The sequence below is a fragment of the Oncorhynchus gorbuscha genome, linkage group LG23, assembly GCF_021184085.1.
Source record: "Oncorhynchus gorbuscha isolate QuinsamMale2020 ecotype Even-year linkage group LG23, OgorEven_v1.0, whole genome shotgun sequence".
Classification (NCBI taxonomy): Eukaryota; Metazoa; Chordata; class Actinopteri; order Salmoniformes; family Salmonidae; genus Oncorhynchus; species Oncorhynchus gorbuscha.
Window position 1 is genome coordinate 34,006,511 of NC_060195.1, and position 13,571 is coordinate 34,020,081.

The following is a 13,571-nucleotide window of genomic DNA, read 5'->3' on the forward strand; positions in this document are numbered from 1 at the left end:
GTTGGTTAGCTAGCTAGCGAATTCTCGCCATATTAGCATAGAGGTGACTTAAGTCAAAACACCTCAAAACAAGACATGGTATCAATAACAAGATACAACTAGCTGAAACAAGAGACATACTATTCCCCGCATGGCAGCCTCTTGTTGCTAGCTATCAGACCATTTAAATCATAACACCACGAGGCCTTGTGCCCCATTAATGTGAGTGCATCATTTTGGTGAAGTTGTCTGGCAACCAGTCTACTGTACATGTATGGGGTCAGTGGTGTACTCACTGCGTCGGTTGCGCCGGTGTTGAGGGGAGTGGGACTGGGGGTCTGGACTGCTCCTCCCTGACTCAGTGTCCTCGGAGCTGATCGACGCCCTCTGCTGTTTGCTGTGAGAGAGACAACACGACACAATCAATTTGTATACATTTTCTTGAACCTTTATTTAACTAGACTTAATCGATGAACGAACTCATGCTCCAGGTAGCTGCCCTTAGCCACAGATCTAACCTTTACTCATTTCAGAGGAACATCTGATCCTTGATCTGTGGTTAAGGACAACTTCTCATCTCACACCACCATGATGACCTTTCAGCCGCCAGCCAATCAGCCCATGGAGCAGCAAAACAGAGTACAGCATATAGCAACCATGTGGTCAAGTGCAACCAAGTTCAGACTGAGACACATGCTGGCGCATGGAAAGATCTGGTCTCCATTTAACATGATCCTAGTTCGTCAGTGTATTAGGAGGTCGATCTTTCTTGGGTTTGAAATAACTACTATAATTCAGCGACATTTCAGTTTTATTCAATCTCAAAAAGCAAACCCCATCTTAGAAGCAGTTCTGGTGCTGGAAACATGAGGAAATCAATACGGTTTTTGTTTATTTGCTTTGCATTCCATGCTAAATTGAAAATCCCATGCAAAGATGGGTGCAGTCATTTGGGGTAAGATGTCTGAGATGGAAGGCCTGTTGGGACATTGATCTCTCAAGACATGAAAACCACATCTGGCGATTTATGAGCCGAATGGAGTCTGCTATTAAATGGGTTGCAGATGACGGTCAGTATGCAAACACAGCAGCCCTGTGGGTGGTTTAGGTCCCCAAGCTGGGCCATGCCGAGCCTGGCCGAGGCATGCAGAGCTGGGCTGAGTTTACCACTGAGCGTCAGGGCGGGTCAGTGGCGCTGGGGGCGGGGGCGGTTGGGGGGGCGGGGCCGGGGGCGTTGCCGGGGGCTTCGAGGGTGTGGACTCCGGGAGCGCAGACACTGAAAGACATTGGCGGACAGCGAGACAAAGTCCAGCCCCGGCAGACAGCCCTTAGGAGCCCCTCCGGACGGCCGCACACCCCTGCAGGGGGGAGGGGAGGAGGGGGGAGGACAGCAACCAGACAGCAAAGGAGAGAGGGGAGCATTCACACACACATCTTCTCTTCACACATCAGCTCCTGAACCTTCTTCCCCCTCATTTTCTATTTCCCAGCTTTATACCTGCTTGTTGATATGCTCCCCAACACCACATATCATAACCGCCTCAACAGGTCACATAACTGCCTGCCACACTCACACCATCAGTGGGGAGCTGCTGTTTCTTTGACACCCAACATACCTCTCAGACAAGGGCGGAGACAGTTGAATGTGTTCTGGCATCTGGTTGTTGACACAATGCTCATCTGAGAGAAAAAGAGAACCAGAGAGAGGATGTCTGAGATGAACTAAACCAACTCTTTGTTGGGTGTGCTTTGGAGAGTGACGTGAGTGACATTCTAAACCTTTAAGGAGTTTCTGCTGGTTGGTGAGGATCCTTCGCAGATCATTGAGCCAAGCCATCTTAACCTCCACTGTGGGGGCCTGGGAGATAAGAATAGAACACAATCAATGTGTGGTAACAAAACACACTGACAAGATAGACAGAATACTTATTTTTTTTGTGAAGACATTTTATTTGCATCTTTAAAGGCATGATTTAAAAATGGCACCACAGTAACATAACACATATTTCACTATAACAATACATAACAAGTCATAACATGAAGATGACAAAGAAGGCACAACAAAGAACAGAACACCACGCAGATGACAAACAAGTCAGTGGGTGGTGGTGATTGTCTAGAGTGCTTGTGTGGTGAACATACACTGCTTCTGGGTGGCATGAATAATTTCAAAAGTCACTTCACTGAGTAGAGGTAGTCCTTACCTGAACTAAGTACACCTCCTCCCTGCCACTGTACCAGATCTCAAACTTCTTCACATCTCCCTTGACGTTCTCTGTAATCCCCACCGCACTCATCTGTCAGGACACACACACACACACACTGACTGTTACACACACACATACTGATTGAACCTGGGGCCTACAAGCACACGTCATGCGTCACACGTCAGCCACACGTCAGCTACACGCTACACGGCTGGCCCGCTGGCCCAAACACCTCCGTGTGATCGCAGGAAGCTCAGGGGCTCAATAATAAATCAAGAGGAGAACATCAGGTGGTGTGACACCATCCGCCATGCCCTGTGCATATTAACACACACACTCGCCTTGACACACAAACCAAAACAAACATCCCACTGGAGACAGTTCCGAAAGGCAGCACGTGTCAGAAAGTACCGCCTTCACATACACACACACACACACACACACACACACCTTGAGACAGTGCTTGAAGCTGTAGGAGGGGGTCTTGTCTGCACCCTCTCCATGCTCCTCCCTGCGCTTGCAGAAGAGCAGGGCTCTCTCGTACAGGAACAGGTGTCTCTGCATGGGCTTGAAGCGGGCCAGCTCCTTCATACGGGTGGGGCCTTTCTTATGGCTGATCCACACACTGAAGGAGCCCTGCATCAGCACCCGGCCCAGGTCAGACAACTCTCCCTGGGTGAACAATACACAGACAGGGTCAGAGACTGGCTCATACACAATTCAACACATAGGGACTGGTTTAGTTAGTTAATCTAATGCTACACATACTGACAGAATTGTATAAATTGCAAATATACTGTATGCTATGATCAGATTCAACCACTTTGCTGTACAGTGTCAGCAGCACCAGGAGGCCCCACCTGGTAGCCCGTGATGGCGATCTGATGCATGGAGTCATTGACTGACTTGAGGAGGTCCAGCATGGCTGCTAGCGCCCCCTGTAGCTCCGAGGTCCCCTCACAGCCTCCTGGACTGTACTTCAGTAGCTCCTAGCGCACGCACGCACACACACACACGCACACACGCACACACACACACACACACACACACACACACACACACACACACACACACACACACACACACACACACACACACACACACACACACGGGATTTCTCTGCAATTTAATCTGTAATCCCTCTGTAGAGCTAGGTTATGTAAGAGTGCTGTTACCATTTACAGGATTTTGGGACATTGAATTATGATAAAGGTTCCACATGGTTTTATCTACTATAGAGACACTGCAATAGTGGCATGGTGTGCTGGGTAGAGGTGTGTGTGTCATACCTTCAGTAGTAGCTGGTACTTGGTAAGGCGTTGTACTGGTTTCAGCAGGTAAGAATCCAGGCCCAGTTTGTGCTCCAGCTTCTTCTGACACTCCTGTAGAATATGTCGAGGAGGGACAAGATTGGGAAGGCTTTAATACTGCTTTACCACAACCGTGAATCTATTTAAAGTAATATGTCATTTTGTGCCATTAAAAAAAATTAATATTATGGCTAAGTATCATTAGGGAGCAGTAGTGGGCTGACAGACAGAAACAGGCTTCACCTGGAAAAAGGCACAGTCGGAGAATTGCCTCCACAAGGACTCAGAGCGAGACTTATTCTGACAGTAACACTCATACACCTGGAAATTCTCCTTCTGGAAATACACACAAACATTTCCAATGACCCACCATCCATGCAAGACAAACACACATATACTGTAGGTAAAGACATTGCTCAGAAACAACCACAGACATGTACGCACACACACACACACACACACACACACACACACACACACACACACACACACACACACACACACACACACACACACACACACACACACACACACACACACACACACACACACACACACACACTAGACTTTCCTCACCCGCTCCAGAAAGCAGGCCCCTACTGCCTCTGGGGTCTCCAGGCAGCCCTCCAGGTCCTGCAGGAACACCCTGTCGAAGCAAAAGATCATGAGTCAGAGGTCACAGACATGTTAAGTCAATAGGTCATACCCTAACCACACACAGCAGCAACTATCACCACACAGTCAGCCTCACAGTAGGCCCCATGTCCTGCCCTCATCCATAGTTAATGACTGGGGTCACCCACACAGCTGTGCCACTGAGCCCCCTGTGTCTGCAAGTTTCCTCTCTCGTTTGCATAATCAAATGCTTGTTTGAGCAACTCACATTTAACACCAGTTAGAGAGGCTCTAATTGGCTTAGGGCCTCGTGCAGTATTCAATTAAGCCATTCAGCCCAGCAGGGGAGCAGGCCCAGCAGGCAGGATATAGAGAATGCAGATCACAGGAGTCGGCTCATAATAATAATGTCCGTAACGGAGCGAATGGAATGGCATCAAACACATGGAAACCATGGAAACCATGTCTGATGTATGATACCATTCCACTAATTCTACTCCCGTTACTACCACTAGCCCATCCTCCCTAATTAAGGTGCCACCAACCTCCTGTGATACAGACAGAGCCACTAATAAACACTTGAACTAACTCACACAGCTGGATAGAGGAAACTGGCTTGTATACTGAACAAGTATAAACACACCATGCAACAATTTTACTGAGTTACAGTTCATAAAAGGAAATCAGTGAAGTTAAATAAATAAATTTGCCCTAATCTATGGATTTCACATGACTGGGAAAACACATACAGTTTGCATCTGTTGGTCACAGATATTTTAAGAGAAATGGGCCTCACAACGGGCCTCACAATTCCATCATGGTATTTCTGTGCATTTCAATTGCCATCGATAAAATGCAATTGTGTTCCTTGTCTGTAGTTTATGCCTGCCCATATCATGACCCTACTGCCACCACTCTGTTCACAATGTTGACATCAACAAACCGCTCGCCCACACGACGCCATGCACGTGGTCCGCGGTTGAGAGGCCGGTTGTACTTATGGTAGAGAAATTAACATAAAATTGCTGTCCCCAGTCCACCTTATTTCAACTGTTCTGCCTTAGACCATGCTGGTCAATGAACATTAACATAAAATTCTCTGGCAGCACCTCTGGTGGACATTCCTGCAGTCAGCATGCCAATTGCAACCTCCCTCAAGATGTTAGAAATCTGTGGCATTGTGTTGTGTGACAAAACTGCACTTGTGTAATGATCATGCTGTTTAATCAGCTTCTTGATGTGCCACACCTGTTAAGTGGATGGATTATCTGGGCAAAGGAGAAATGCTCACGAACAGGGATGTAACCAATTTGTGCACAACATTTGAGAGAAATACGCTTTTCTTGTGTGAATGGAACGTTTCTGGGATTTTTTTAAATTTCAGCTCATGAAACATGGGACCAACACTTACATGCTGCGTTGATATTTTTGCTCAGTGTAGCTAGTGTACAGGAGACATGGTTGATTTTAAGATGAAGCATTAGTTCATAGAGGCTATGTGGATGCAATGATTGGAGTCTCAATGAACTGTGAGATTGAATCAAACAACATTAATGACAGTGAGGATCCTTCCTCTAAACCACAGGATACATGTGTGCGTGCGTGTGTGTGTGTCCTTGCCTGCTGTGGAAGTTGTAGATCTCAGGCATGTTTCCAAACAGGATGTCTTTCTTACTTTGCAGGATGGGGGGCAGGAGCCCTGAAAGGCCTGGATTCTCCATCTCTCCCCTGTATCCCTACACACATATATACACACACATCAGCATAGAGAACTCTGGAGTAATCCAGAAATGGTGAAACGCTGCTGTGTATCTTCTCACCAGCAGCACTGACAGCAGCTCCTCCACATAGACTCTCTCTGTCTCGATTAGCTCCCTCATCACGTGACTGTGGAGGTGACAGGGCCTCATTAGTATTATGTCTGAACATAAGGAATCAGCAGGAAGACTGCAGAGGGATAATAAAGAGGATGAGTAGACAGACCGTTTGAGAAGGTCTGGGCTGTCCTCTCCCTCCAGGCTGGAGAGCAGGGAGCTCCTATTCTCCTGGTAGTCATGCATCACCTCAATCTGAGACAGACGGGTCAAAACAGAGACCACCAGGATTACCATCCTCAGATAACACAGATTAAAGAAGGAAATCCACCTCAAGCCTTTATGACTACCGAAAGATTACCAACTGTAATGTAAACATCACAACTGTACTGTTGCCACGGTGACATTCATAGTGAGGTGTGTGAACTGCGGTAGCGTTTAAAGTCCTTTCTCCACTGTGGTTATTCACTTTCTTTAATTTCTCCACGTTTACGTCATCCTTTCCTCCATCTCACCTTTCTGGAGCCGGGGCTTTTCCGTGACGTCCTCTTCCCCGGAAGTGATAGATCGAAGGAGAACTTCAAACCGTCGACCCCTGCAAAAGATGACCTCTCAGTTGAAGTTGATAATGATGTACGTTTCTATGTGTTTTGATAAAACACAAGACCTGTCTGGTTAACACGTCAATAATGGTGATAAAACACAAGACCTGTCTGGATAACACGTCAATAATGGTGATAAAACACAAGACCTGTCTGGTTAACACGTCAATAATGGTGATAAAACACAAGACCTGTCTGGATAACATGTTAATAATGGTGATAAAACACAAGACCTGTCTGGATAACATGTTAATAATGGTGATAAAACACAAGACCTGTCTGGATAACATGTTAATAATGGTGATAAAACACAAGACCTGTCTGGATAACATGTTAATAATGGTGATAAAACACAAGACCTGTCTGGATAACATGTTAATAATGGTGATAAAACACAAGACCTGTCTGGATAACATGTTAATAATGGTGATAAAACACAAGACCTGTCTGGATAACATGTTAATAATGGTGATAAAACACAAGACCTGTCTGGATAACATGTTAACAATGGTGATAAAACACAAGACCTGTCTGGATAACATGTTAATAATGGTGATAAAACACAAGACCTGTCTGGATAACATGTTAATAATGGTGATAAAACACAAGACCTGTCTGGATAACATGTTAATAATGGTGATAAAACACAAGACCTGTCTAGTTAACACGTCAATAATGGTGATAAAACACAAGACCTGTCTAGTTAACACGTCAATAATGGTGATAAAACACAAGACCTGTCTGGATAACATGTTAATAATGAGGATAGTATATGTATATATGTGCTTTGATGAAGCCATGACGATACAGCAGTTGACACTACCTAACACTACATTACCCAATAGCGACATCACTACAGAGAGCAGTTGACACTACCTAACACTACATTACCCAATAGCGACATCACTACAGAGAGCAGTTGACACTACCTAACACTACATTACCCAATAGCGTCATCACTACAGAGAGCAGTTGACACTACCTAACACTACATTACCCAATAGCGCCATCACTACAGAGAGCAGTTGACACTACCTAACACTACATTACCCAATAGCGCCATCACTACAGAGAGCAGTTGCTTGTGGCGATATGACAATGTAGTGGTTTGATAGGTCCTGTGGGACCTGGATGTCCTATCCTCTCTTTTTATTTATTTATTTAACCTTTATTTAACTAGGCAAGTCAGTTAAGAACAAATTCTTATTTACAATGACGTTGTCAGCTCGGGGATTCAATCTAGCAACCTTTCGGTTACTGGCCCAACGCTCTAACCACGAGGCTACCTGCCACCCCAGTATCCCCTAAGGACTGATTATACTGCTGGGCCAAAACAGGTAGATCTTTAACTCAGGTCGAGCACAAACACTGGGCTTCCTCATTACTGGATCATGTAGTTGGCTGCTTTGACTACTTCACTGCAGGGCTGGAGAGACGTGTGTGAAGCCCTGGGCTGTGGACAGCTGGATGATGAAACATGTACAGTAAACCTCTCTAGCTCGAAGCAGTCAGCTATACAGTCTGATGCTGTTTCATCCACTGTGACAAATGTCCTGAATATCAAGTGTGTGTGTGTCCCCTACCTCCTCTTACCATGTTTGGGGGAGAATAGTGGGGACTTGGAACGGGGTGGGTTCTCTGGCCGGGGGGAAACCAGTTGAATGGGACGGATGTGTTTATCAGCCAGCTTCCTCAGACAGACCTGTCTGTTGTGGATCATCTCCTGCACCGCTGTGTGCTTCTCAAATGTCTTCCCTATCTGGACCTGTGGAGGACGAAGAAAGGGGGGGCTTAGAGGATTTATATGGAGCCAGAACCTGCAGTGTGTCAGCAAAACAGTGTTAGTGGAACAGTGTTCGCTAAATAGGCTTTTATAGTTATGTAATGTATTATGTGTATAGAAAGCCTTATGATGGATTATACACTGATGGCACAAGAGAAGCATTACAGAGGGCTTTTCTCTTTAAACCATAGAGCTGTTTGTGAATGAGAGACACTGGTTGGTGTTTAACCTGTATCTCTGGGGTGAGGACAGACTCAAACTCCACGGCCAGGAGGTCATGTCCTGAGCTGAGGAGAGACGGAGCCCCCTCCAGGAATCTGTCTATGTCCTTCAGAGCAGCCTGGGCCCCCTCCTTAGAATGGAACTTTTCCACCAGCTGCTGGGCCAACAGGTAGGCCCCGTCGTCACACCAACTCTGGGCCTATGGTGGGGACGAGACAATGTCATGCACACTGACCAATCATAATCGGATATAGGTTAGCACTTGACAGAGAATAAAAGTAACCAAATATATTTCAGTGCATGGTTTTGTGCCAGCACTTCATCTACGCAGATCAACAGCTAAATACTCAAATCAAATGGTATTTGTCACATACACGTGTTTAGCCGATGTTATTGCGGGTGTAACGAAATGCTTGTTTGTGTTTGTGTGTGTGCTCACCTGTGTGTATGAGTGTAAATAAATGTGTGTATGTGTGTGTCCTCTACCTGATCCAAGCGTAGCATCAGCTGGTAGGCCTGGGAGAGGTGTGTGTGTTTGGCCCTCAGAGCCTTACTGAGCGTGTCACAGCGGTGACGTAGCTCATTGCAGCGCTGCACGATCAGGGCCATAGCGTAGTGGTGACAGGCTGCCAGCTGGTGACCATGGAGGATGATGGTCTGGGCACGGGCCATCTCCTCCTAGCAACACCCAGGACACCACTGTCAATTACATACAATAACATGCAGGAGGTCTACACACATACAGTATCACCATAGCAAATACAATTCAATCCTAGCTCCACAGCCAATGCTGTTACCAAAAGCACGTGAGACCCAGAGAAGACGATCTCTGCCAACCACCATTTGTAGGTCAGGTCTTGAGGCTTATGTATACACTAAGTGTAGTCCTGGTATCCTTGATCTGATGAGGGAGTGTGTAAAAGGTAAATACTGACCTGTGCGTGAGCCTCCAGGCCGTCCAGGTCCCTGAGTGTCTGTTCTGTCTGAGTCAGCGTCTCCCCTGACAACGACAACGACCTCTCCTGGGTCGCCAGACGCTCCAGAGACAACTCCATCTGACCACAAGAGGTGAGAGACATTAGTTCCATACATATGCACCTCCCAACTTCAAAACACCTCATCCAATATCCAATCGAGCTGTACACCCCATGGGTATCGTCAAGAGTTGCCTCTCGGCATAGGCCAATTAATCAACAATCCATCCATTACGTAAACGGTCGGTCTCACCTCCTGGAAGCTGTGTTCGTATCTGAGCAGCTGGAGGTACTGTTGGAGCTTCAGATGATGCTTCTCAAAGAAGCCGTCAAAGGCTGACTCCATGTCCCTCAGCTGGGCTAGTAGCCTGAAGACCAGCGAGAGATAGGTTGTAATATATGGCCACTCTATAACATTTAGGCAGACGGTAGTATGATTATCCCTCTGAGGTTATCTACCTCTGCACAGTCTCCCAGTCCAGCCTGATATCCCATAGTGAATCCTCCTCTCTCCCAGAGGCCTCCAGGCTAGCCAGCAGGTGGCGACCCTCCTTTGATACAGACCATATCGCCTCCTGTACAAGACAGACAAGAAAAATGGCTATAAAACATCAGTAGGTCAATGTAGACGAGATTTCAGTTAGTCTGCCGCTGATACGAGACTGTCACACATTATCATAGAGCCTAGGGTAAAAGGTGTGTGAAACGGAGTGCTGCAGTTATACCTTGAGTTTCCTGTATTTGTCAGTGTGGGTTGAGAGGAGGTGTACGATGGCGGTGCCCTCATCTGGCAGCTCTGTCTCTGCCAGCTTTGTGCCAAACGCCTGCAGCATCTGAGCTATGTCCTTAACTGTCACCGCAAAGCTCTCTATGGCCTGGAGGGGAGCCAGAGAGCACACAACACAGGGACGTCATCACAGTGTTTCTACATTTAAACTCTGACGTCATCACTCAGAACGGTGCAGACATACAGGCCAAGTTTGAATGTGTCTCGCCACATCAGACATGTTGTAAAATGTGTGCTGGGGTTCTGAGTCGCTGCATGATTGATGGTATGTAAGTTTAAAGTATGTATGTACTGTTCTCAGGACGATCCAGTCACTGTGGCAGTAATCCAGGGTTCCACCAAACTCTGAGGTCAATTGATTTTCATCAATGTATCTCAGTAGGTCTGTCACAGAGCTCAGCATCACCACCTAATAGAGGAGAGATATAATAATGGACACATTATTGACTGCGTTTAGTACTATGCACATGTGTGGTGAAGTGTTGGATTTGGTAAATGATCTGCCTTACTGGCATCTTGAGCATGAAGTCCTCCTGGCTGAAGCGGAAGCCCAGGTCTGTGACGGTGCGCTGGAAGAAGCTGGTGGGTCTCAGCACCAGCACCAGGTGGAGGTTCCCAGGGAAGGAGGCCTGGAAACAGGGGGGGAGGGGGACACCATCACTGATGAACAGTGAGCCCTGATCTAGAGCTCTGACAAACCCTGGACCAAGCCGTTTACCCAAAACCAGGCAAATCTGTTCACTATGAAAGGAAGGGACTTCTGGATGCATAGCCATCATCTGTTCACCCTGAATGGACATATTGACAGCACTAACAAGCAATCAGGCTCAGGCAGACAAAGCCTCTCAGTCTGACCCACTGTCAATTAAAGGAGGAAAGCTGGACCTATCCTGCCTATCACAGGTGTATTGAAGTTGTCGTCAATAGAAAATGGCTTCACTAACCAAGAGACAGTAGGTAGGCTGAATTCTATTTAGGGATGAGGCTTTGATTGAACTTCAGAGCGATTTTCAGCAGCAGACATCACAAGTAGAGCATTTAGGATGACAATCTTATTAGCTCAATTTGAAAAATAATTCACACCCATTTTTATCACATGACTGTGGTGATGCAGGTCTAGCCTTACTAACATATGGGTTTGGTATAATTCAAGATGCCAGCCATTAAAACTTAAAGATGAGTAGGACATCGACTTAAAACAGTGGCAAATGTTGATTATTCCACAAAGACGTCGCATTCTAAATCTAGCTTTAGGTTACTTCAAACATCCACACTGCCCTTCAAGCTCAACATGCTAAATATTGCAGTCGGGTTTGTATTCACATAAGCATGCCATCGTTCTCTGTCTTGCTGCATCAATTGCATGACGAGGCTAAAATCAGGCTCTGCACCACAGTGCTTATGCTTAATTAAGCTGCAGCCAGTGAGCGATGCCGCATTCACCCTCCTCACCCAAACTTGACCACAACTCTTTAATCAATAAATCTAACTATTTAAAAAGCGTGTTACCGGGCTCCTCCGTATCCTGGGCAATCCTCGGCGCTGGTAACTCACAGCCATTGTGTTTACAGCCATTTATACGATCATGCTATCATTCTAAATGTCGCCGTCCCGAAGCTTATAAATCGGTGCCAATGTCGGCTACTGGTTCCCTTTACTTGGCTGCGGGGCCACAGCCGCAGCATCAACGCTACTGCGACGATGAGGGTGGCAGCGCTGTCTGCAATCTCTTCCTCTCACCGTGCGCCGAAATATAGCGTCATCAGGTAATATCCACGTAGTTGAGTGCTGGCTAATGCATCTTCATTCCCTTGTCACGGTACTCAAGTTTCATACAATGAGTACAGAACATTTTATTTGAAAACTATGAATGAGCAATAATAAACAGTGACAAAGCAACTGCAGTATTTGACAGATATAGTCACGACAAAGTATTTGAATGAACTTAAGACCGAGAGACGAGACCATCACAAAACAGCAGGAACTGAGCGCTGGGCAATTCAGCACTATGGACAGCTCCCCACTCTGACGTCCAGTCTGTCTAGTGCTGAAATTCTGAACTGGATTTTTTTTTTTTTTTTGCCATAGCAGCAAATCATATGTTCCAGACTATAACTCGCTCACCGCAATTCTGGCAAGTGCTGTTTTGATTGAGGTCCAAGTATCCAGTCGTCTGTCTAAAATGATGATGAATTTTACACCTGGTTGTCGTGCTCTGCAAACACAAGCAATAAAAGGATTATTTGAACACATGTACTTTTCACTTAACAAATGTATACTTTAACCAGTCAAATAAAATATGCTAAGTTGATTTGACAGCCAACTTGCAGCCAAAGACAAAATAGTATTTTTTGGTGCAGAAAGAAAGCCTGCTGTGAATACATTAGATCTGTTTACAGGGATGTTCATCGACTCTGTTGACCTGAAGTCAAACTCCCCTTTTGGTCCACATCCAATGATACGATCCCTCCTCCCTAGGATATACCTGCTCTGAGCTGGCACAGAGGACATCAAAATAGATGAAGGACAGAGAGCGTCTTGTGCCATATCTGCAAAGAATACTAACTCTGGACTAAAGCAGGCACACACTGCATTGCAGAGAAAGCTATGAGGCGAGAGAGGGAGGGCTAGAGAGATGAATAGTAGGAGGTAGTGTATCGTGTTGGTTCACCCACCGAGGTATGAGGGTGAGGTATGTTAAGACTTTAGCTAAAGACTCCTCTGGAATGTCGCTGAAAGCCGAGTATTCTGGGAGGGTGATAATCACGCTGGAGTCCTCACCACGCCCACCTGGGAAGAAAAACAGTTTCATATGAACTATCCCACTCAACAGTGTACTAAACGATTATATTATGTTCTTTGCTGACCCCTCATTTAAGTAGTCTATAAAATGTTGGATGAACTGAGAACAGCTTTGTCAGTGATCGTTTCTACATGTCACTCCTACTTTTACAGGTTGTAGACACCGCCTGAATCTACAGAGCCAATGTTAACACAGGTCAGGGGTTATGAACCCAAAATAGATATTCCTGAGTAAAGACCTCCCACCTGACAGGTAGGCCACCTGCTTTTCAATGTAGCCGTCCACCTCCTTCATACTCATAGGGACTGACACCTCTGTGGGAAGGAGGAGAAGGAAAGAGTGATAGAAAGAGCGAGATATTAGAACAATGGGGTCAGAGGCCTCTTTGAAAGTGTCAACCCATGGTGATCTTCCATAAGATGATGATTTAACAGAGGGATTTACTGCCACCCAGTGGTCGTATGTAAAACAACAT

At 46.1% G+C, this 13,571-nt stretch overlaps 1 protein-coding gene across 5 annotated transcripts in view; it reads right to left on the reverse strand.

Annotated features, from left to right (window-relative positions):
* The window catches only part of mcf2a (MCF.2 cell line derived transforming sequence a), a 33,491-nt gene that overhangs the window by 4,312 nt on the left and 15,608 nt on the right, over positions 1-13,571 (reverse strand). For 3 of the 5 annotated variants that reach the window (XM_046323897.1, XM_046323898.1, XM_046323896.1), the window contains exons 2-26: positions 13,342-13,410; positions 12,969-13,083; positions 12,418-12,508; positions 10,803-10,922; positions 10,586-10,702; positions 10,232-10,381; positions 9,966-10,081; positions 9,760-9,874; positions 9,468-9,587; positions 9,019-9,210; positions 8,540-8,731; positions 8,121-8,292; positions 6,441-6,520; positions 6,095-6,180; positions 5,932-5,998; positions 5,732-5,847; positions 4,073-4,142; positions 3,740-3,832; positions 3,476-3,568; positions 3,047-3,175; positions 2,637-2,858; positions 2,184-2,276; positions 1,759-1,837; positions 1,596-1,659; positions 276-376 (exon numbers count right to left, since the gene is read on the reverse strand). In XM_046323897.1, the coding sequence (XP_046179853.1) occupies positions 276-376; positions 1,596-1,659; positions 1,759-1,837; positions 2,184-2,276; positions 2,637-2,858; positions 3,047-3,175; positions 3,476-3,568; positions 3,740-3,832; positions 4,073-4,142; positions 5,732-5,847; positions 5,932-5,998; positions 6,095-6,180; positions 6,441-6,520; positions 8,121-8,292; positions 8,540-8,731; positions 9,019-9,210; positions 9,468-9,587; positions 9,760-9,874; positions 9,966-10,081; positions 10,232-10,381; positions 10,586-10,702; positions 10,803-10,922; positions 12,418-12,508; positions 12,969-13,083; positions 13,342-13,410 (2,862 nt within the window). The other 2 variants (XM_046323900.1, XM_046323899.1) reach the window with 2 other exon arrangements.